The sequence below is a fragment of the Ochotona curzoniae genome, unplaced genomic scaffold (assembly GCF_017591425.1).
Source record: "Ochotona curzoniae isolate NIBS_2020 unplaced genomic scaffold, NIBS_Ocur_1.0 contig_78, whole genome shotgun sequence".
Taxonomy (NCBI): Eukaryota; Metazoa; Chordata; class Mammalia; order Lagomorpha; family Ochotonidae; genus Ochotona; species Ochotona curzoniae.
In genome coordinates this window covers 2,257,134-2,280,642 of record NW_024466559.1, presented here as the reverse complement: position 1 = coordinate 2,280,642, position 23,509 = coordinate 2,257,134, and the positions used below count along the sequence as shown (strand labels likewise).

The window sequence follows — 23,509 nt, the reverse complement described above, 5'->3', positions numbered from 1 at the left end:
AGCATTGTAATATTTGATTTATTGCTGTCAGTCATAAATTTTTAAATCTGTATATTTCCACTTACATAGGTAATGCAGTTTCTATATGTTACCTGTCCAGTATCTCTGTTCTTGAAAAGTAAAAGGATACACATAGTGCAGTATGTATTTCTCACTGCCCATTATGATTATGAAGAAATGGTAAATGATAAAATTTTGGGTTTTGGATCGTCCTAAACAGGAGAATCCAAACACAAAAACACAAGAAAACCCAGTGAAGTTCAATTCAGTAATTGAATCGTAAGCATTGCCATGGTGGCTCTTTAGTCATAAAAAGTGGCTGTTTGTTATCCATGAGAAACTTAATCTATTTCTGTGTAGATGGTTGAACTTGGAATTTTTTATTTTATAAGCAGCCTCAGTGTATACTCATAACCATTTTGTTTTTGACTTTTCAGTATATTTAAGAAAGTACATGAGATAGACAGCATTGTATTCTAAAGTAGGCCTTGTATTAGATGATTCCCCAGCCCCCACTTTTAAGTGTTCTAAGCATGTTTAAGATGGCCTAGGCAAAGCAGTGATTTTGGTAAGTTGAATGTTAGTGCATTTTTAATTTAATGATCTTTTCAGCATGGCCTGTTTATCAGGATATAACCCTTCTGTAAATGGGATGAATCTGAATGTGGAAACACATTCCTCCATGATCCTAGGTCTGACATCTCTGCAGTTTATGTAGCCAAACAGGTTCCCGCTGGAAACGTTTTCTAGAATCTTTTTGTTCTGAGGTGCTTTTTAATTCTAGGCATACCTGACTGTTCTTTTGAATGATGTGAATTCAAATTTTGAATTTTTTGAATTTTTTAAAGGATGTGTTCTGGAAATTCTTAGACTTCAGTATTTGAGTTGTGCTGTAACTCAGCAGTGTAGGAGTGTTTGGTCTTAGCTAGATACTTTGACTCTTTGATGGAAAAAATTTCTTAAGATGAAACAGTTCCATGCTTAAGGTTTAAAATGTATGTTTCTTGGAACATTAAAACTTTATTAGTGAAATTATACTTAGTTCTTAGAAAACATTGATTTAAAGTAACTCAGGAAGTTAAAGAACATCATATTTTGTGACACATCGTGTTTTGTTTTTAGTTCATGGGCAGGGAGCTGGATAGTAGCAGCCAGAACTTGAATTGGCACCTATGAGGGATGCTAGTTTTGCGTGTGGCAACTTTACCTGCTATGTCACAGTGCTGGGCACAACATAGTATACTTTATTTTTCAAGAAATTCATTATTTCTTAAGTTCCCCCCCCTCCCCTTTTTTTTTTACAGTAAGCAAAGGAAGAAATTATAATAGATATATGACAGAAAGTGAAAATAAGTATTTTTATACTTTGAATTTATCTGTATGCGGGTTTTTTTTTTTCCATTCAGAAACTCCATAGTTTTATTTTGGAGTTTTTTGTTTTGTTTTGTTTTGTTTTGTTTTTAAACCATGTATTTTCATGGTTTAAAAAAAAAAATTGGTCATTTGAAAGCAGAGTTACATAGAGAGAGGTCCAGGTTGGAGCCAGGTGCTTCATCCCAGGGTCATGGGAGTGGCAGGAGCCCAGCCGCTTGGACCGTATGGCATGTCTCTCCCAGCAGTGTTGGAAATGGAGGAAGCTAATGGCACAGGCCAGCTCCCTCATCCTGATTGCAGATTACATTTTTATTACAAAATTAAACGAGAGGTAAGGTTCTCTTTTTTTTTTTTTTTTTTAAACCCTGGGACCCAGTAGTATTTTAGGATGTGTGCTTTTTTCTGTGTGCATATAAATCTATGTAGAAATTACCTACATTTGTATTTTATGTCAAAGATGGGATAATGTATTACTGATTTCGACCTGTTCATTTTTCAGTCATCTTTCAGGCCTGTGTTTACATCTTTCTTTGTAGTTCTGTATTTGTTGTGTTGTCCGACTAGCATTGCACTAATCTGATATACTTCATTTATAAATACCCTCTGTGCAGGGGTACTTGTGGTTTGGATTGTGGTTCTTATGTGCCTACTTAACCTGATTTACAAATAAAGAGTTAGCAGGTCTGAGGCTGTGTCAAAGTTTGGATAATAACTCTTGGTATTTTAAAGTTCTTGAGAAAAGACTTTGTTTCTTCATTCTTGTTTGCTTTTTCATGATCAGCTAAGCTAATGGTTGTGGATTTGGTAATGGTCAGTAAGCCATTTAAATTCTGGGTTTTGACTATCAGATGTGGTAGCAGTTTCCATGTGTGTTCAGCTTGTTGGTTTCTGTAGGGTGTTGGTTAGAAGTGAGAAATGTTAAGAGATGGGGAAGGATTGGGAAGATTTATTAAGTTTGCAAAGATATGTTAGTGCATTTGGTGAATAAAAAGTTGACTTCTGTGTCTGCCTTTTAGAGTGAGTGCTGTGTATTGCAAAGCCTTGTTGCGGCTCCTCCTGGCCTCAGTGGCATTTTGAGTCCCTCAGCAATTCTGTGTTGTGGAAGCTGTCTCGCCTTGTAGGTGTTGAACAGGATGTCGGACCTGCACCTGCTAGGTGCTGGTAACTGTAGTGTATCCCCAGGGGCCATGTAGGGACTTTGACTTAACAGTCTCATTGTGCTATCTAGACTTGTAATAGCTTCCAGGGGCCTTGTAGTGCTGTTGTGCACCCTCCCCCATTTGTAATGCTTAGCAGCAATTGAGGTGTCATTTTTAATGTATCTTGAGAATATTCTTTAATCAGATGAACTGAAAATTAAATTTTCCCGTTTAAGTAAAAGTTGTGGGTAGTGAAGTGGTGCGGCTGGGTTGATACTTAAGTTGTTTCTTTTTCTAGAAGCTTTTTTTTTTTTTTAATTGTAATAGTAGTTCGTATTCTTTTTGCACAAATCAACTATGGAATAAAGTTTTGAGAGTTAGCTTACTGATGTGCAGGCATTCCAGGCATTATAGGCTGAGCTAGTTGTCTGCTGATTTCATATTAAGTCATTGGCCAAAAGAGCTTGCATTTTGATGTGATTGCCATTTCTTGACAGTAACCTGGGATAGTAGTTGTGTCTGACAACTTGAGTGGACTTGTATAGTGAGTGTGCTGTCGTCTTTGTGCTATGTTCTTCACAATTAGTTTGGGATAGACTTGTAAACTTCATGTGATTGCTCACATTTTCCTTTCTACAGTGGTTTTCATTAAATTGTGGATTAAGATTGTGGTGCTTATTGCTGAGTTTTAAGGTTTGGTTTTTTGCTTGAGTTTGGCTTTGAATTCAGAGAAATTCTGTTTGAGTATAGTTGGTGATACTGATTTCCCTGTAGGGTCTGTCTCTGTTTTCATAAAGTGTTATCTGTCATAATTTTGTTGCTCTGGATTTGTCAGCATTAAGAATTCTGAATTGGTTTACGTACCGACTGGTTTGTTCGGTTGTCTTCAGTGAGATCATTTGAGCTCTGGCATATGCTACTTTAGAAAACCACTGGTTTTGTATCTTAGCATTTAGAAGGATCAGGTTGATAAAAATTTTCTTTGCAGTTGAACATTGTGTATAATTCAGTTGTAGAACTTACAGTTTAGATGTTACAGAAAGAAGCAGTTCTGTTTTTAGAACATTAAAATTCTTGAGTGAAATGTTACCCCTCCAGATACTGATTTCTTTTAAATGTTTTTATATGCACTATAGTGTGGTTGTAAAGAATCATGAGTGGCCCACCTTGAGTATAGATTGATATTTATAGTTGAGTAAAAATTTTTTGTTTTACTATTTATATAGCAGTGCTAAAACTGCATGAACTAAAAATGCACAAACTAGGCTTGTACTTTTACTGAAAGATATGTAACAGTGTTTGCTAAATCAACTGATGTTAAAGAAAGGATTCTAATGTCATCTTTTTTCTTCTCCTTCTGTCATTCCAACATCCTTTTTCGAACTGTGAACTAAAGTGGAAGACAAGCATTCCAGTGAAGCCAGTAGTTTGCTCCCACAGAATATTTTGTCTCAGACAAGCAGACACAATGACAAAGACTACCGACTGCCAAGAGCAGAGACTCACAGTAGTACCACGCCAGTACAGCACCCCATCAAGCCAGTGCTTCACCCAGCTGCTACCCCGGGCACTGTTGTTCCTTCTAGTCCATTTACGCTGCAGTCCGATCACCAGCCAAAGAAATCATTTGATGCCAATGGAGCATCTACTTTATCAAAACTGCCTACACCCACATCTTCTGTCCCTGCACAGAAGACAGAAAGAAAAGGTATGCACACTGCTACTAAATGCTGCTCGATGACTAGAGTTTGTGCTTTTTTCCATTATTTCCTTTGGCTTAAACAAGATTTTGATAGTTTTCTAGAATGTTACTGCCAAGACTTAAGTCCATAGTTAGCTGTACTGTACTTTCTTATGATTATCAAGCTTCAAAGCCATTTTTCCCATTGACATTGCTGTCAGATGCTTGATGTGTAACATGTGTAATTTGTCAAGTGACTGTCACTTTATATTTGTGTAAAATAATCTTATAACCCTGAAAGTGTAGAAATTGTCCTAGTTTTCTGCAGAAACTTACTATAAACAGAGACATCTTGGTTTTATGTAACATGAAGTCCTTGGATTCATTTTGTAACTCATGAATCACAAGTTAGCATCTGAATTGGGTTTCAAGTTTGCTTGGAAATGAAGCATTGCTGTACAAATTGCATTTGTCCAATTCAGTGTTAAAATCATAGCATGTTTGGAAAAGAATTGTGGCAACAACTACTTGGGATGTGAAAGCTGAGTAATAAGTATATTTGCATAAACCAGTTACTCTCCCAGACTTGTACTTCACAGCAGTTTAAGAAATTTAAGGACATTAAAAGGCAATAAACAGGTAGTTCATGGTTAGGCCCCTTAGCAGACCATTTGTAAGTGCTCAACAGTTTCTGAAATGCTTGAGTTTAGAGGGTGCTGACTTTTTAAAGCCCTGCCTATTGTTAGATGCACTGCTTTGGATTGTTGGCAGAGCTTCACGTAGCTGCTTTGTTTTGCCTTTGGTTTTCTTTGCTTGTGGCTGCTGTTTGACTTTCCCCTGTGCTACAGCAGTTGTGTTTTATAGTACGAAGCTCTTTTTCTTTATTACACAATGTAGAGTTAAATCATACAGGCTAATACTTGTTGCAAATGTTTTCAAAATCCTTAAAGGTGGTTTGTACCAAAATTGATGGGCAAAGCAAATTCTTGAGAGATAAAATACAAATCAATATGTTAATAAATTTTTGCAAAGGATGGTTTGAAATTTTTTTTTTTCCTTTTTTAAGGTCCTATAATTTTCTTTGATTATCTGGTTATAGAGGAAGTTATTTTATAAAAGTCCCCATCGGTCTGTTTAAGTGTTGAGGCCTTCAGAAGTCTCTTAACGTTTCTCGGCTGCTCACCCAACACTTGCAGCTCTTCCTGTCCTTCGGTTACCTAGTTCTGGTCTCTTCCATAAACAGCAGTATGAGTACTTTTCTGCCCTAACGTGGCCTCTTGCTTCTGTTACAGCCTCCATGTCTTTGGTTCTGTCTAGTTCACATTCTTGTTTAGACTTCTATATGCTGTATCATACAGTGTCCCAAATTCCTTTCTGTGCACAGTTCACCCTTAGGTCCTCAGGAACTGATTAAGAATGGACGTGTCACGCAGTAGCCTTCAGATAACTGGCACTGCCCCATCCGCTCACTGCAGTATCACCACTGTAGAATGTAGATTGTGTTCTGGTGCTTCATTGCTACAAGCCATGCCCCAGTGTAAGAAGTGGGTTTCCCTGATTGGATCCCTTGCACATATTCTTGGGACATGTTAACCTTCGGACAGGTTCCCTGCATTTGCTAAATGCAAAGACATGTCCTTATCTGTTGAGTCCTTATCTGACTCTTCATTAGCAGTCCACATCACACATCCTTCCAGTTCTTACTGTCAGCTTACCTCTCCCAGTCGTCTCCCAAGCACTTGGTGCTTTGTCTATTTTAGTACTTACAGCATTTTTTTAGTTTTTACCAGCAGTTACATTTAGACTGGACATTGTGTTTTGCTGCATTTTGTGCTGTGCTTGTCTTATTTCCCTCCTCCTCCTGGCTTTAGTCACCATTCCTGACAACCTTAAGTAAATGTGAATCAGCGTTTGTGTCCGTTATTTTACATATACTTACAGTATTTCCTTGAGACATTTGAAGCCAGGATCCAGGAGCTCCTTCTGGGACTCCCACATGAGTGCAGACTCCCGAGGACTTGGGCTGTCCTCCTCTGCTTTTCCAGGTCATATGCATGGAGATGGAAGGGAAATGGAACAGCCAGGACATAAGTCAGCACTCTTACGGGGTGCTTGCATTTGCAGGTGGAGAATAAGATAGTTGAGCCATCATGCCAGCCTCTCTCTTCCTTCCTCCCTCCCTCCCTCCTTCCTTCTTTCCTTCCTTCCTTCCTTTCTGTTGATGTGTTCCACTTGTTGCAGTTACTCTGAATTTGAGTGTTCATAAACTTGCCACTCATTTTTTTCCTTCAGTGACAATGTTATTAATGTTAGCCTTTCTTTTGACTCCTTATCTTCATTACTATTATTATTCCTTTATTTATTTGAAAGAGTTTTACTGAGAGAGTAATCTGCTTTTCCCAACCTGTTAGCAGTGACCTGGATCAGAAGTGAAGCAGCCAGGATGGGAACTGGTGCTCATTAAGAGATGCTGGCATCGCAGGTAGTGGCTTTAGGTGCCAGTCCAAACTCTACTCATGGTCACAGGAATTTTCCCTAACAATATGTTAAAGTATAATGGTTCAAGTCAGGTTGGTCAGTCGATTTTAAAGTGATAGTAGTATAATAAAGTACTAACAGTGTCATTGGTAGCAAGTTTTATAAAATAATAGAAGAGTCTTACCACTGCTTCTATCCCCACTGCTTGGCTCATGACAGGTGGTAACTGTGATTAGTGACAGATGGATTGAGGAAGGCTATGGAAGCTCCTGTGTAGGTTATGGTTTTAAAAATATGTTTGAAAAGAAAGAATCTTTTTCTCTCCAGTTAAAGGATCTCAGCTGGGCATGGACAGGGGTTTAATGCTGGCATGTCTTGAAAGAAAGAACCTAGGAGAAGCTCAAGAATCTGTGCTTGCTTCAGGGACAGTGCGGGATAGTGCCTGTGGAGCCCGTTACTCGGAAGGAGAGCACTCCTGGGGTTGGGGTCAGAGCAAGAGATCAGAGTGCCCCTTCGATCTTCTGCCTGTGTGGTAGTTGAGAGTCTGTGGGCAAGAGCCATCACTTTGGTGTCCATAAAACAAACCAAAAAAAAAAAAAAAAGGCTGTTAGATAACGTAAAACTGAGTTTTGTCAGCTGGCATCTCCTGACCTTCTGAATTGTAATCACTCTGGTGTCTTCCAGTTAGGCGGAAAGACAACACGCAGAGGATATATGGTCCCTTGTTTCTTCCTGTTTGTTTGAAAAGCCCACAACAGCTAGAACTGGGCAGCTTAGAGCCGTGTGGGTGGCAGGAGCCCGGTGACTTGAGCTACCTGTTATTTTTCCGAGGGAGTATATGAGAGCAGGAAGCTGGCCTTTAGCATCAAGCCATGACAGGTGCCCAACACTCCCCATCTGGGGTGACGGGGAGCCAGGTGGGAGCGTGACTGCTGTGTCAGATGCCTGCTCCTGGGAAAATTTAATGAATTTAAGTAGCAGTTTCTTTACTGAGTAATATGGAGTTACAATTTATTTCATGGTTAAGTTTAAAGTTAAAATTAGCCCTAAGAGCAGACCTGTTCATAGATCTTAAGTTTAGGTTTCAGAGGATTAGCCCAGAGGGGGTAGATTTTGTGTCATATACAAATAAGAGGTGGAAGTCTCTTAGAATGAAATGTCTTTTTTGTTTGTTTATAGATAGGAAAGAAGAAAAGGCAGATTTACAGAGAAAGATCTGTCTTATGCTGGTTCAGTCCCCAAATGGCCACCAACAGCCAAAGCTAAGCCAATCTAAAGCCGGAACCTCTTCAGGGTCTCCCACATGTGTGCAGAGTCCTGAGGCTTTGGGCCATGCTATACTACTTTCCCAAGCCTCAAACAGGAATTTGGATGGGAAGCGCAGCAGCCGGGAAACATTGGCGCCCATATGGGATCCTGGCGCAGGAGGGAGGGGGAATGGGGTTAGCCATCACACTAAGCCCAGAATATCTCTTTTGTACTTTTATATTTCCTATAGATTTCATGGAGTTTGGATAAACTTAGGGCTTCAGTATATTTTGAGTCATTAGCTGTAGAAGGCTGTTGATTTAGCTGTGGTGGATCAGCTCCAGGGTTCAGTTTGCTTTACTTTAAGATGATCTTATTTCAGGATAAGGAAGACTGTCTTAAAACCTAAGATGCATGTCCCCCTTAAAACGTTGATGAGTCTGGGCCCAGTGCAGTGGCTTAGTGCCTAAATTTTGCCCCACAAGTGACAGGAACCCATATGGTGCCAATTCATGTCCCAGCAAGTCCTGGAGGGTGGCTCAAGACCTTGGGACAGCTCCAGCTCTTGGGGCTACTTGGGAGTGAACCAGTAGATGGAAGGTCTTCCTCTCTGTATGTTTGAATTTATCAGTATTAACAACTTTGTCAGTGAAGCAGCCCCTGGAATGAGAAAAGATGTTTACCCATTATAACTGTGATAGGGGGTTGAAGTCTAAAATACTTACCAAAATATGTTAAAATTTATGACATACTAATGTTTTGTATGTATTATATGACTTTTCTCAGTGAGAAAATAGTGAGACAAGTTGCAGAGTTACGCTGTAAAGAATTCTGCTTCGTTAGACATCTTCGTGCATGGTAACAACAGAAGACACAATTCAGAAGTGTACCAAGAACTTGGCATAGGCGGCAGTTCTCCAGACAGTGTATCTGAGTGGTCAGTGAGGCATGAAAAAAGCTGCTCAGCTTCATTAGTCACTGGGGGATGCACGCCTAAACCATGGTTCAGTACCGTACCTTGCCCGTTAATAGGCGTGACATTTTTTTAAGTAGACTTGAACACCAGCTGTTTTTGAGGATGTAGAAAAATTAGAACCCTGTACATTATTTATGAGAAGTATAGAGTGATAGAGCTGCTGTGTAACCTGGGTGTCGTCACAGAATAAAACAGTTACCTTTGGAGTCGGACTGCTTCATTCCCAGAGCTGTGTTCAGTTGGAAGGTGAAGTAGTACACAATATACATCATTTATGGTGGCAGTCATTTGTAGCAGACACTAGATGGAAGGAATCCATGTGTGCATATTATGGGAAAGGGTGAAAATTGTTGCATGCACACAGCATTAGTCAACCGTTGAAGACGCGGAGCTGTGGTAACATGCTACAGCCTGGGTGAGCCTTGGAGTAAGTCAGGCTCTCCAGAACAAGCCTGTGTGTGGTTTCAGGTAAATGATGCTCTTGGAAAGGCTGAATTCCAGGAGACAGGAGGAGCTGGTGCTGCACGGGGAGTGGGGTTCAGTGAGTAAGGTTAAAATGCGAGCTCATTCTGGCCCTTGAGGTTAGTGACGGTTGATGTTGGGATGTGGGGAAACCAGATGGTTGGGAGTGTGTACGTTGGTAATGATCGTGTGGAGGTCATGTTATCAATCTGTTGGAAGTTACAACATGCTAATGTTTTATATGCTTACTCTGACTTCTCAGATGAATGAGACTGGGTTGCAAAGTTACAAAATGCTATAAAGCAACAATAGTGCATTTATGTACATTCATCAATACATAGGACAAATGATTAAAGATATTCCTGATATGTATTTTAGAGTAAATTGAAATGAAAGTTATAGTAACATGTAGAGGGGGTTGTGATTGTCTTGGTGTTTTTCCTGCTACGTTTGCATACCCTGCTCTCCCTGGTAGCACGCTCTGCAAGTGCTGTGTGACACCCCCGCTGAGGGGAGGGAGCAGCTTGAGCTTCATGTGCCCTGTTCAGGGCTGTGTGCTGGCAGAGCACGTTAGAAAAGTGCGGCTTACACTGTATCACAAGGCAGTTAATTCAGCATGCCAGAAAAATAGATAAATGTGGGTGTTGGTGCATACTTTTTGGGGCAACTTAAAGGGGTGCTTATAATTTACAGTTGAGTGAACACTGTGTTCAATCTGGGAAAGCTAGGTTGCAGTGCATGTACTATTTGGCAGCTTACACCCCCTTCTGGCAGTAATCTCAAATACATCAGCAGTTCAGAATTACTAACAAAGAAAGGAAAGCAGTTTTCTATCTTCAGATAATAGGGCAGAGCCTGTCTGTCAGAAGATGTCAGAATTGGGAAAATAAGTTAAATATCTTCAAAAGAGATTAAATATTCCAAAAATGACTGTAAAGGCACACACGGAGAATTAAAATGCTAGAGCCAAAAATGGATAGCATTTTATTATTCAATGAAAGAATTTCCTAGAAATCACTGAAGTTTCTCAAATGTTTGGAAAAGTTTGTATTAGGAGAATGGGAATAGAGTGTGATATTATTTTTTATTTTTGTTTATTTTATTAGAAAGATATTTATAGAGCTGGAGAGACAGAAAAATCTGGGTCACTCTGCAATGAGCACAAGGGCTTTAGCTGAGCCAGTCCAAAATCGGGAGCTTCCCTCGGGTCTCCCGTGTGGATGCAGGAGCCCCAGGCTTTAGGCCATTCTCCATTGTTTCTCAGATCATAAGCAGAGAGCTGGATGGAAAGTGGAGCAGCTGGGACAAAAACTGGTGCCATATAAGGTGCCAGTTCCTTTTTATTATTAAAATTTTTATTTTATCATTGGGGGAGGGGTGCTGGCTCTTGTAGGCAGAAGATCAGCCATTGTGCCAGCTGAGTGTAATATTCTTTTTTTTTTTTTAAGATTATTTATTTATTTATTGGAAAGGCGGAGAGACAGAGAGGAAGATCTTGCGTCCGATGACTCACTCCCCAAGTGAGCACAACGGCCGATGCTATGCCGATCCGAAGCTTTCCCAGGCCACATGCAGGGAGCTGGATGGGAAGTGGGGCTGCCGGGATTAGAACTGGCTCCCATATGGGATCCCGGGTGTGCAAGGCGAGGACCTTTAACCACTGCACCATCACGCTGGGCCCTGAGTGTAATATTCTTAAAGTGTAGAAGAGCTGAGTTTAGTCTTCTAGTGCAAATACTGTGTCCATTTTCTTAAACAAGCTCATTCTTTATTTTCAAAAATCCAGGTTTTCTTTGTGTTCGATTTGTGCAAATACTGATTAAATTTGTTTGAAGCAGTGGACTTTTATTTGTGTGTAAGGTAGTGGAGGATAAGATGAGCTAGTCATTGTCTTTCTGTTGACAACCTCGTGCTTTCCTCCCCCCGGCATCAGTTTTGAGCATGTGTAGAGGCACCCGTGCCTTTGTTGCAGAAGCAGACAGGTCACAGATACCTACCAATGACCATTCCTGAAGGAATGAGCTCATTGTAGTAGGTGAGAGAGAAAATAATCATTGTTAACACAGTAAAAAAGACTCTGGTCCAGGTGATGGGCTTGTCAGGGCTCCCTGAGACCACAAGATTGGTACCGAATCAGCATCTTAAGTGAAAAACTGAGAAACAAACATGAGCACTCAGAGTGGCCTTGTTCTGTGTCACAGTTGGTTACTGATGACCAGTTAGGAATATCTTTGAGGCATGTAATATAAAAACTTTTAAATAACCTTCAGCGACCTTTGGAAGGGTGCTTGTGTGGAGCAGGGGGTCAGGCTGTGAAAAATAGTATTCAGAGGTCCTGTCTGGGAAAGTCCTCACTTTCTTTGCTATTGTTCCTAGGCCTTTGAGTATTTTGTATTATGCTGTCTGCTGTATTTTAAAATGTTTGAATTCTATCTGTTTTTAAACTTAAACATGGGGTTTCATAGACTTGCTAGTTTTTTTTTCCAAATCAGTGAGAGGTGCCAGAGTCACACCTTGAACTTTGGCAGTTGTCATTACCAGCTTGTCAGATGCTGCAGGAGTGCTATCAGGACTTGGCTTCCACATTGCATCTCCATGAAAAATTTGAAGTGGAATCTTAGAAATAATCTGTTTTCTTTGGGTGTTTTCTGGTTCTTGTAATTCCATGTCTGGCGTATGTTTGCTAGTGGAAGGGGTCTTTTTAGTGCTGCTCATCACAAACAGATAATTCAAGATTTCTTGGAATCTTACCCAGGGGAACTTCTATAGTTCTGAAGTGAACTCTGCTCTGCAGTGACCACTCATGTTGATCCTGATTTGTATATTAAGGCCATTGTCCTGCATAGGTCTGTTGTTATCTATGGTCGTAACTTTTTCTTCCACCTTCTTCCTTGTTTTCTGAGACACATACATTTAGTTGTATATGATTAACAGAGGCTGTTTGATTGAATGTGACTGAGGCAGCATTTACAGTAGGCAGTTTCATGCCAGACATGGATATAGATGGGCAGGTCATGTGACTTTGTTCGAGATACTTGCACACTTGATTTTTGTTCTGCTTTGCCAAACTTGGGTAGTTTTTTTCAGCCATATTGTCCTTTTGGTTTAGAGTCTGCACCAGGAGACAAGTCAATACCACATTCTTGCATAACTCCTTCCACATCTTCTGCCTCCGGACTGAATCCCACTTCTGCACCTCCAACATCAGCTTCAGCCGTCCCTGTGTCTCCTGTCCCACAGTCCCCAATACCTCCATTACTGCAGGACCCAAATCTGCTTAGACAGCTGCTTCCTGCACTGCAAGCCACACTGCAGCTTAATAATTCTAATGTGGATATATCCAAAATAAATGAAGGTAAGTTTTCATGGTCGCAGTGGGGAGAGCTCCCATCCAGCTGGTTTATTTAGCAAATGACTTGCAATGACACCCAAGCCAGCAGAAAACCAGAGCTGGGGACTCAATTCATGTCTCCCCTGTGGGTGTTAGGGACCCAAGTACCTGATCCATCACCTGCTGCCTTTCAGCAAGATAGAAAGTTTTTAGGAGTTGTACATTTTTATTGGAAAGTCACATATACAGAGAGGAAGAGGAGAAACAGAAAAATGTCTTCCAACCGTTAACTCACTCCCCAAGCGGCTGCAGTGGTTGCTGTATGATCCGAAGCCAGGAACTAGGAGCTTCTTCCAGGTCTCCCACCTGGATGCAGAGTCACAAGCCCTTGGGCCGCCCTTGACTGCCTCTCCAGACCACAGGCAGGGAGCTGGATGGGAAACGGAGCTGCCAGGACACGAACCTGTGCCTATATGGGATCCTGGCATGTGCAAGGCGAGGACATTAGTCACTAGGCTACTGCACAGGGCCCAGGAAGCTAGAATTTAAAACAGAGCTGGAACTCAAAACCCAGACCCCATAGTTAAAAAAAGAAAGTTTAGAGTTTGCAAAATTATGTAGTTTGTAAAATCTGATTGGTTCTGTTTTTTTTTTTTCTCTCTCTTTCCAAATTCATGTTTGAACTTTTTGTAATTCTGTTATTTGTATCCCTGTAGTTTAAAGCAGTCGACATGTGGTTAGGCTACTGTTCCTTAAACTTCCGGTATATTTTTCAAGACTTACTGTGTATGTGGAGATTACTAAGAAATCAAGAGTTCTGTAAGATACCTGAGTCATTTTCTGAAGTAGCTAGGGTCCTGGATAACATTTTACTATTTCCCCTGGTTAGTTGCGTTGTTTAAGTCTGGCCTGCTTTTCAATAGGCCATTAAAGAATTCTTAAGAAAAAATGGATATAGTTTCAATTTCAGAACCATTTGAATTCATACATGGAATCCTGGTCACATTGCAAAACTATGTGGGGAATGATGAATTTCTGTTTGCATATGTTTTCATATACTATATTTAACAGTGGGGTAACACAGTTGAATTTTTAATCCCCAAAATAGCTGGTTGGTTGATCATTGGTCCTTTGCTGTTATTCTCAACTCTGAAGTACCAGCTTTTTGTTGTTATTTGAAAGGTAGTTTTTAGAGAGAAAGCTTGCATCATTGGTTCACTCCCCACAAGGCCACAATGGCTGGATATGGTTTTGTCTCAAACCAGGAGCTTCTTCCAGGCCCCTCTTCCGCTGCTTTGTCAGGGGTCCCTTCTCTGCTGCTGTTTCAGGCTATTAACGGGGAGCTGGGTCAAAGCAGAGCAGCCAGGATTACAACCTGCGCCCATGTGGGACACTGGCACTGCAGGTGGAGGCTTTAACTGTACATGGTAATTTCTTTGTGTAAAGAAAACTTTTGGTGAACTTACGTTTCTTTTTCTCGTTCTCATATTATTTTGAATCCTTTCCACATTTTTTTAGAAGATTTATTTGCTTTTATTAGAAAGACAGGTAAAATTCACAGAGAAAAGGAGAGGCAGAGAGAAAGATCTTCATCTGCTGATTGACTCCTGAAGTGGCCGCAATGACCAGAGCTTAGCGTATCCAGAGCCAGGAGCTTCTTCCAGGTTTTCCATGCCTGGTGAGGGTCCTAAGGCTTTGAGCCATCTCTTCTGCTTTCCCAGGGCATAAGCAGAGAGCTGGAAGGGAAGTGGAGCAGCTGGGGAATGAACTGGCCCTATGTGGGATATAAAGTGGACCCAAATCTGCTTAGACAGCTGCTTCCTGTGCTGCAAGCCACACTGCAGCTTAATAATTCTAATGTGGATATGAGGTGATTTAGCCGTTGAGCCATTGCACTGAACCCCCCAAAGAGGTTTATTTTGTTACTTGAAACACATAGAGACAGAGATCTTCTGTATGCTGATTTACTCCCCAAATGGCTGAAATAGCCATACTTGGCCACATTGAATCCAGAAGCCATGAATTGTGTCCTGGTATCCCATGTGGAGGACAGGAGCCTGCTGCTTAAGCTACCACTCACTGTTGCCTTGCTAAGCAACGTTAGCAAGAAACTCGATCAGAAGCAGAGTAGCCAGCACTTGGCGCCTGTGCTCTGATATGGGATCTAACATGCCAAATAGCAATCCCGCGCCTTAGCCCTGGGCCCCATTTTTAAATCTTGATTGCATTTACTCTTTCCTCTAGTGTTGCTTCATTTTGTTTTTTAAAGATTCGTTTTGTGTATTTGAAAGGTAGAGTTACCAGAGCTATTTGTCCCAAGCGGCCACGGCACCTCGGTTGGAATGGGCCAAAGCCAGGAGCCTGTAGCTCCATTCATTACTCCTGTAGAGCCACTCGCTGGGGCAAGCACGCTGGGGCAAGCACGCTTGCAGGGAGCTGGATCGGAAGCAGAACAGCCGGGACTCTGACCATTCCCCCTTTTCTAGCTTACTATTTTGAGAGTTGCGGTTGTCAACAGTTTTACCGTGTCCTCTTGGGGTTTTCAGATTGTTACCCACACTGTGTTAAGTCTCTGAACTTAGAAGATCATGTTTTTAGTTCTTACAGCAGCTGTGACCCAAGCTTCTCTGCAGTCCATAATTCATAAGTTTCTTACCGCTGGACCATCTGCTTTCAACTTAACCTCTCTGATCTCGCAAGCTGCACAGCTCTCAACACAAGGTATCCATGTTTTTATTCATCTCCACACTTGTTTTGTTTATCTATGATTTCTTTTAGTTGGTTTTTAAGAGTGTTTTACCCCAAACATGAAGGTAAACTTTGACAGGCCCTCAGTGTTTGTGAAACACTGTTACATACTTGAATTGAACTTTCATTCAGGTTCATGTTGGAGGTTTAGTTTGTTTGTTTGTTTTTTTTTTTTTTTCAGAGGCAGAGACAAAGGGTGTCTGTCCATTGCTTTACTCTCTAAATGCTTGTAACAGTTGGGACTTGTAACCAACCAAAAACCAGGAGCCAGGAACTTCCTGCAGATCTCCCGTGTGGGTGTCAGGGATGCTGTGTTTGGCCCCTCTTCTGCTGCTGGGCCAAGCATGCCAACCTCGGGTGCTAATGTTGCAGGCAGTGACTTGACCTGAGTGACATGACGACGCCTGTCCTGATGTTGGATAGCGTGTGGTGATGTGCCATGGAGCTATGTGCAGTGTTGACCTTGGATTAACTTTTCCTGGTCAAGTAGGACAACACAGTGGCTTTGGAAAGCCCTCTGGCTGAGCTGTGAGGCGGAGACTGAGGCAGTGCCTGAGCAAGATGAGGGTGCTGAGGGGCTGCTGGGTAAGAGTTGATGCCAGCTCAGCCTTCTGCTCTTAGACTCTGTGCTGGGCCTGCCCATCTCTAACATATAGGTCCCAGGGGATGCCAGGTTCTGTCTGCTTGGCTGAATGCTCCTTGTGTGGGGTACATAGCATAATTCAGAGATTGTCACACAGTGCACACAGGTTGGATTATTCCAAATCATTTCTCTTACAGCCCAGCCATCTAACCAGTCTCCAATGTCTTTAACATCTGATGCGTCATCCCCAAGATCCTACGTGTCTCCAAGAATAAGCACACCTCAGACCAACCCAGTCCCTATCAAACCTCTCATTAGTACTCCTCCTGTTTCATCCCAGCCAAAGGTAGGTCACGTTTAAGGGAAGTGGGCCAAAGAACCCAGGTTACTTGGGAAATAGTTATTTAATTAATGGAATTTATATCACAAACAAAACTGCCTGAGAATGAAGTAGTGTTGAAATGTTGGAATGAATGACAGGCGAGGGAAGAGAGCAGAACGGGATTTTACAGAAAGACAGAAAAATCTTCTATCTGTTGGTTCACTACTCAAATGACCACAATGGCCAGAGCTGAGCCAGTTCAAAGCTAGGAACCAAGAGCTGCTTCTGTGTCTCCCACATGGGTTCAGGGTCCCAAGGCTTTGGACCGTCCTCCACTGCTTCCCCAGGGAGTGGGAACAGAGTTAAAGTAGCTAGGACACAAACCAGTGGCCACATGGTGTGGGTGCTGGCACTTGCAGGTGGAAGATTAGAAATTGAGTCATCCTCCTGTGCCTGAATCTGTTCCTTTGATATAAGCCCTTGTTCTGTTCCCATTTGGCTGTGGGATTGATGGCAGGGAGCAGGAGAAAGCAGATGTGCTAACATGAGAGCTCACTGGTGTGTAACTTCTGTAATACTTCTATTCCAAAAATAGCTCTCAAGATGAAAGTTTCTCTGTTAGGATTTTTATGCATGCATACATACATTTGATTTTTACATCATAGGTTGCCTGTTTGCAAAAAGAAAGTTCAACTTTCTGTTTCAGTCTGCTGTTTGTGGCAGAGCCTGAATTTGAAAATTCAGCATTTCTCAGTTCAGTGGCCTTTATAACATGCTGTGTTGCTTGTGTTTGTCGAAGCAAGAGCTTATTTGGATGACGACTCAGAACACAGGAGAGCGTAGGTCTGCTCTTGCTGCACAGTTAAGGGCCTTCTAGCACCACCATTGGATTTTGTAGCACATCAGTGGGATCTTGGCCAGAACTCATCAATTGTCTCATCCCACCCACTCCCCCTTTTTTTAAAAAAGTTTTTTTTTTTTTTTAACCTGAAAAGGTAGTGTTCTGAAAATGGCAGGAGAGAGGCCGAGATCTTGTTTCTGCTGATTCCCTCCGCAGATGGCCACCATGGTCTGTGGGGGCTGAGCCAGGCGGAAGCCAGGAGTGTCGAACTCCATCTGCTCCGCCCCGTGGGAGTAGGAAGGAGTCCAAGGCTCAGGCCATCTTCCACTGTCCTTCCTAGGCGTTGAATCGGATTTGGAGCAGCCAGGTTGGAGCTCCCCTTTGCACACCAGTGGTAAAGGTTAAGAGGTCTGGCATTCAGGTCACACAGATTGTGGGTTTTTTGGCTTTTAACGCTCTTAATGATAAAATGAGTGGAAGTTCTTTTTAGTATTTGTGAAACCATAGCTCTTTCAAACTTTTTAATGACAAAGAATACTCATTATTAAGCAAACATCTGAAAAATAAAACACACTGAGGTATCTTTTTTAAAAGGTTGCTAACTGTCTCTTTGGTCTTCTTGTTTTTACCCGTTGCTATCCTTCCTTGGCCATTGATCTGAACATGGGTTCAGCTCAGTCTGGATTGATTTTAAAAATCAACAACTGTTAATATTTGACTGCATTTTGGTGAGGGAAAAGTTAAAAATGTGAGTTTATCGGTAGTGACCCTTACTTCAAGGTCTATTTTGAGGATAATATAGTGCCTAAAAGTTATTTAAAAAAAAAAAAGAGGTAGTAGGTTTTCTGAGAAAATCACCATGTCAGATCCTATAAGCAGTGGCTGTCAGCACTTCACATTCAAAATTCTCTTTCAAGTTCTTTTTAAGAGTACTTGAACATTTCAACTTATTTTTAGATTGGAATGAACAGGAAATACTCAGAGGTGTCATGGCTTTGCAGATTGCTTTGGCAGAATGCTTTTACAACAAAGCCCTACTGTTGTTGGAAGTGACTTGATCATAGAAGGCTCCCTCTGCCTTGCCCTGTTACTTAATTTGGGACTTTTATTTAGTTTTAAATATTTCTTTTTTAACTGGGAGATTTTCAGAGAGATACAGAAAGATCTTTGCTCTCCATGCTGCTACAACGGCTAGAGCTGAGCTGATCTGAAGCCAGGAGCTTCTTCCAGATCTCCTACACGGTACAGGGCCCAAAGCTTTGACCCATCTGCTGCTTTCCCAAGCCACAAGCAGGGAGCTAGATGGGAAATAGGGCAGCCTGGATGCAAACCGGTCACCCATATGGGATCCTGGTACATGCAATACAGATTTTAGCCACTGAGCCATCATGTTGGGCCCTAAAAGTCCAGATTTTTAGAGTATTTAAGATTGTTAGCATGTTTTCAGGACAAGATGTGGATTGGATTTGGGAACCTAGCCTTAATAGATGTCCTTTTCATTGTGAAATAGAATTAAGACAACTGCTGAAAACACTGGAGCATAGATAACAGGAGAGTTTGATGGGTAGCAGTGGACCTTTGCTTTGCTCTGATTGCGATGTGCCTGTGTGACAAGCCCATTTCAGCAGATGTTGCCGTTGCAGGTTAGTACTCCAGTAGTGAAGCAAGGCCCAGTGTCGCAGTCAGCCCCACAGCAGCCTGTGACTGCTGAGAAGCTGCAGGGCCATGAGCCTGCCTCTCCCAGAAGTCTTCAGCGCTCAAGGTAGGCTGCATTCCCTCCTAACGTGATGCACTGTCCTGTTGTGCTGCAGTTATGTGTGTGACAGAACCTTGAGACAAGTCATGACAGTGTAGGGGCAAATGCTATGCACAGCAAAGACGATGCTGTCTCCAGGAAAGTGGTCGGAATTATTTCAAAGCAACTGGCTCTTTTAAAAAGGAAAAAAATAATGAAATAAGTAGAATTGCGTCACGTGCAAAACTGACGTGATTTTATGGTACTTTGGAATTAGACCATTTTTTAACCTCATAGCATTTTTCATTGAGTGTGTTGATGAATCTAAAAATGACATGCGTCATCTTGGGCCGATATCCCGGTTGCTATAAGTCAGGCTTTCCTAATGGCTTTGGTTTTCAGTTTAGTGTTGTCTGATTGGTTTCAGATTAGTGTAGTATTGGGTTGTCACTTGATGTGTTCATGAATAGTCAGCTTTAAATATAACATTGATTAATTTTCTGATTTTTATTTTATGCCATTAAGTAGCAGAATAATTCAACTGTTGTTTTTATTATTTTCCAAACAAGCATTTCAGAACTTACACATCTAAATGAGAGTTGTTCCCTTTGGAATTCTCAGCTTGGCAAGCTGTCTGCTCACCCCGGCAGTGTTGCCATTGCTAAGGGCATTTCTGGGGAAATCTCATTTTAAGAGTCCTTGGAGGCTGCAGTAGTACTTTACATACCCTCAATGGTAAAAGCTCTTCATTCTTTGGGGAGATTTGGCTTTTGAAAACTAACTGAAATTCACCCAGAGCCAAGTCATTTGAAGCAGATAGGAAATGAGGTTGGGTGATCAGATTTTCGATTCACATAACCATATCCCCAAACCATCTGTTATTTTAAAGAAGATAACCAATCTCAGAGGGTTGATTTCTGGGTCTGCTTTGCCACTATACCCCTTGAGTGGCACCTAAAAAAATGCCTGTTTTCTGCTTTACAATATTCAACTTGTTCTGCTGTTGAACCAAAATGTGTGTTTCGTCCCTGCTTGTCTGGCCATCCTGGTACCTAATCCTCAGATATGTCTCAGTATTCCTACTGGAATGTGTGGTGAGCTGTAAGTGGGCTCAGCTCTGGTCCTTGGGGGGAGAGAAGCGGCATTGCACTGGTGCTGACAGTGGAGTGAATTGTGCCAGCCCCAGTCCAAGTGTATTGGAGAGCATGAGATAAAAATCTGCTTTCGGTTGCTAAATTTGTTTATTTGGTATTGAAGTAACATTTTTCTTAGGATTCTGGATATCTTTAAATTAATGGAAGATATAAACGCAATTTCTAGGATACCTAGAAACAACTTAGATGCTCACTTCTGTGTTTTAGTAGCCAGAGGAGTCCTTCGCCTGGTCCAAATCACAGTTCGAGTAGTAATGCGTCGAATGCAGCAGTTGTACCCCAGAACTCATCTGCCCGGCCTGCGTGTTCATTAACACCCACGCTAGCAGCGCACTTCAATGAAAGTCTCATCAAACACGTCCAAGGGTGGCCTGCAGACCATGCCGAGAAGCAGGTACGTGCTGTGACTCTTGCCCAGTCTTCATCTTTGCTGATGAGCCACATGGAAGTCACCTCTGCTCTGATCTGCACCACTCAGCTCCAGCTGTATGCTTGTTTCTGACCCAGAATTGTTTGGGAAGCTGCACAACCGTGAGCCCTTCATCCTAATGCTGTGCTGTCCTGTCCTGACAGGGAGATCTCAGAATCACTGCTTTCTATGATTAGAGGCAGGTGGTGGCGCTGGTGTGTGTGTGTGTGTGTGTGTGTGTGTGTGTGTGTGGTTTTTTGGGGGTGATTTGTTTAGAAGAGTTATGGAGAGAATCTTCCATCTGCCACTTCACACCACAAATAGCTTCAACAGCCAGAGCCAAATTGGTGTGAATCTGGGAGCCAGGAGTTTCTTTTGGGTCTTCCACTTGGATGCGGGGGCACACATTTGGGCCATCCTCCATTGCTTTCACAGTTCACTGTCAGAGAGCTGGATTGCAAATGGAGCAACCAGGGCCCAGTGTCTATATGTGTGCTAGTGCCACAAGCAGAAGCTTAAGCTATGCCACAGCACACTACCCCAAGAGGAGGTTTCTTGAAATCCTTCCCCAAGCTGCTCGCCCCAGATTTTAGCAGAAAGAATTAATCTGCAGTAAATTCTGTTTAGGAACTTCATGTTTCATTTCTATTAATGTCTTCCTTGTGGCTTGAATCGACAGGCATCAAGATTGCGTGAAGAAGCCCATAATATGGGAAGCGTTCATATGTCAGAAATCTGTACTGAGCTAAAAAACTTACGATCTTTAGTCAGAGTCTGTGAAATCCAAGCAACCTTGCGTGAGCAAAGGTAGGTTTTTTGGTGAGATTTTGACCTTTCGTAGAATAGGCAGTGCTTCTCATGCCTATCAAAAGTTGAGCACAAACTGACCATTGTACAAGTCACTGGGTTAAAGGCAAGTTTACCCTTGTTAATCATGCAGACAAAATATTGGTAAGCACATAATAGGAGTTCCTAGTAAACTTTTTAAAGCGAGGGGTTTTTTTAAATCAATTTATGAATATCTGGAATTACTTTTTGAATATCAGTTGCTATTCTTTAGCTGTAGAATTCTGAAAATAATTCTGACATACATGAAGCTTTGTTTTTGGCTTTTAGGAAATTTTTCTGTGTATCACTGCATCTTAGGAAGAAAGTGTACACACCAAATGTCAAGCCAGTGTGCGATCCACCCCATAGGTACTGAGTGAAGTCAGTCACGGGGGAGGGCAGACCTGATGCAGTGCATGGAAGTCTAATCCAGGTGTGGGGTTTTATGTTCCTCCATCTGCCCTGGGGTTGGGTTTGATGGCACCAGAGACTTAAGCTCCTGACTGTTCACTTCGGATCCTGGGCTCTGCATCCCTGTGGGACACCAGGATGAAGTGCATGTTCCTGGCTTTGCATGGCCCAGCCATCTGGAGAAAATAGGGGTTTTATCCCAGCTGTAAGATAAGGTGGCTTTTTAATAAATGTAATAGTGTGTAGAACAAAGCATTTTAAAGCGGTTCTTAAGTATTTATATATTTGAAAGGCAGAGTGACTGCACAGACAAGGGAGACAGGTGCTGATCCTATGGACATTTTGTCCACTGATTGACGCCCAGTGGCCATCATACCAAGGGTGGGCCAAAGCCATGAGTCCTCCTGTGTGGTTGCCAAGGGACCACGTGTTTGACCATCGCCATCCACGGCCTTTGCAGGTGCCTTAGCAGGGCTGAAAGCGAAACAGGCAGATCTCTAACTGGCACTCCCTTATCGAACACAGGTGGTCGTAGCCTGCTGTCAGCAGTTATTTTTATATTAAAGGTAAAAATTGAGACATTACTAAGAACTAAGAAATGTTCTAAATGTCATCTTCCTGATGCTTTAATATGTGTCATATATCCTTAATTATTTTGCCTTAACTGTAATAAATTTTAAATTATTTTACTTATTATTTTAGATTATCACTCATTAGCCTCTGTGTGAATACTTGTAACATGTATATCCACCATAGACACTGATGCCTGATTTTCTTTTTTCAGGATACTATTTTTGAGACAACAAATTAAAGAACTTGAAAAGCTAAAAAATCAAAATTCCTTCATGGTGTGAAGATGTGAATAATTGCACATGGTTTTTGAGATGGGAACTGTACATCTGTGGCCCAATCTTAACATTTTTGAGCTGCATTTAAGTAGACTTTGGACCGTTAAGCTGGGCAAAGAAAATGACAAGGGGCTGGGGTCTGTGTGCATCAATTCAGGAGAAAGACACAAGGTTGATTTGTAAAACCCTTGAAATGTAGATTTCTTGTAGATGTATTCTTCACGTTGTAAATATGTTTTGTAGAGTGAAGCCATGGGAAGCCATGTGTAACAGAGCTTAGACATCCAGAACTAATCAATGCTGAGGTGGCTAAATACCTAGCCTTTTACATGTAAACCTGTCTGCAAAATTAGCTTTTTTTAAAAAAAGGAAAAAAAAAAGAATTTTGGGGGGGCTAATTTATCATTCAGAAATCTTGGCATTTTCAAAAATTCAGTGCAAGCGCCAGGCGATATGTGTCCAAGGATACGATTTTGAACCATCCAGGCAGTGTACAAAACACCATTGAACACCGTGTCCACACCTGCACCTGACCGAGAGCAGTGCTTCTCCATTTGTTTGCAGAGAAATGTTTTCAGTTCCCGTGTGTCCATTCCCTCGGAAACCCTGACCGGCTTTGATCCATTTTGTAGGGCTTCTCTTTTCTCCTTTCTTAAGGCACTGTTGCTATGGCACTTTTCTATAACCTTTTCATTCCTGTGTACAGTAGCTTAAACAACTGCAGTGATTGAGCATAACCCACTTGTTTGTATAAATTATTGAAATCCATTTGCACCCTCTAAGAATGGACTTGAAAGTACTGCTGGGCATGTGTGCTCCAAGTGCAGTGATTGCTCAAACACAAGGAAATGGGCCTGATGAACGTGGTGTGGGAGGGGAAAGAGGAAACGAAGCTAGGCGGATGTGAATTGTATCTGTTGTAATAAACATGTTCAAACAAA

The 23,509-nt window shown here is 41.7% G+C and overlaps 1 protein-coding gene across 7 annotated transcripts in view; it reads left to right on the top strand.

The window, feature by feature from the left end:
* Positions 1 to 23,509, top strand: part of WAC (WW domain containing adaptor with coiled-coil) — a 70,166-nt gene extending 46,657 nt beyond the window's left edge. For 3 of the 7 annotated variants that reach the window (XM_040992563.1, XM_040992562.1, XM_040992559.1), the window contains exons 7-14: positions 3,910 to 4,221; positions 12,468 to 12,713; positions 15,288 to 15,410; positions 16,218 to 16,366; positions 18,827 to 18,945; positions 20,280 to 20,466; positions 21,161 to 21,288; positions 22,505 to 23,509. In XM_040992563.1, the coding sequence (XP_040848497.1) occupies positions 3,910 to 4,221; positions 12,468 to 12,713; positions 15,288 to 15,410; positions 16,218 to 16,366; positions 18,827 to 18,945; positions 20,280 to 20,466; positions 21,161 to 21,288; positions 22,505 to 22,574 (1,334 nt within the window). In that variant the 3' untranslated portion in view covers positions 22,575 to 23,509. The remainder of the gene's footprint in view (positions 1 to 3,909; positions 4,222 to 12,467; positions 12,714 to 15,287; positions 15,411 to 16,217; positions 16,367 to 18,826; positions 18,946 to 20,279; positions 20,467 to 21,160; positions 21,289 to 22,504) is intronic. The other 4 variants (XM_040992565.1, XM_040992564.1, XM_040992560.1 and 1 more) reach the window with 3 other exon arrangements.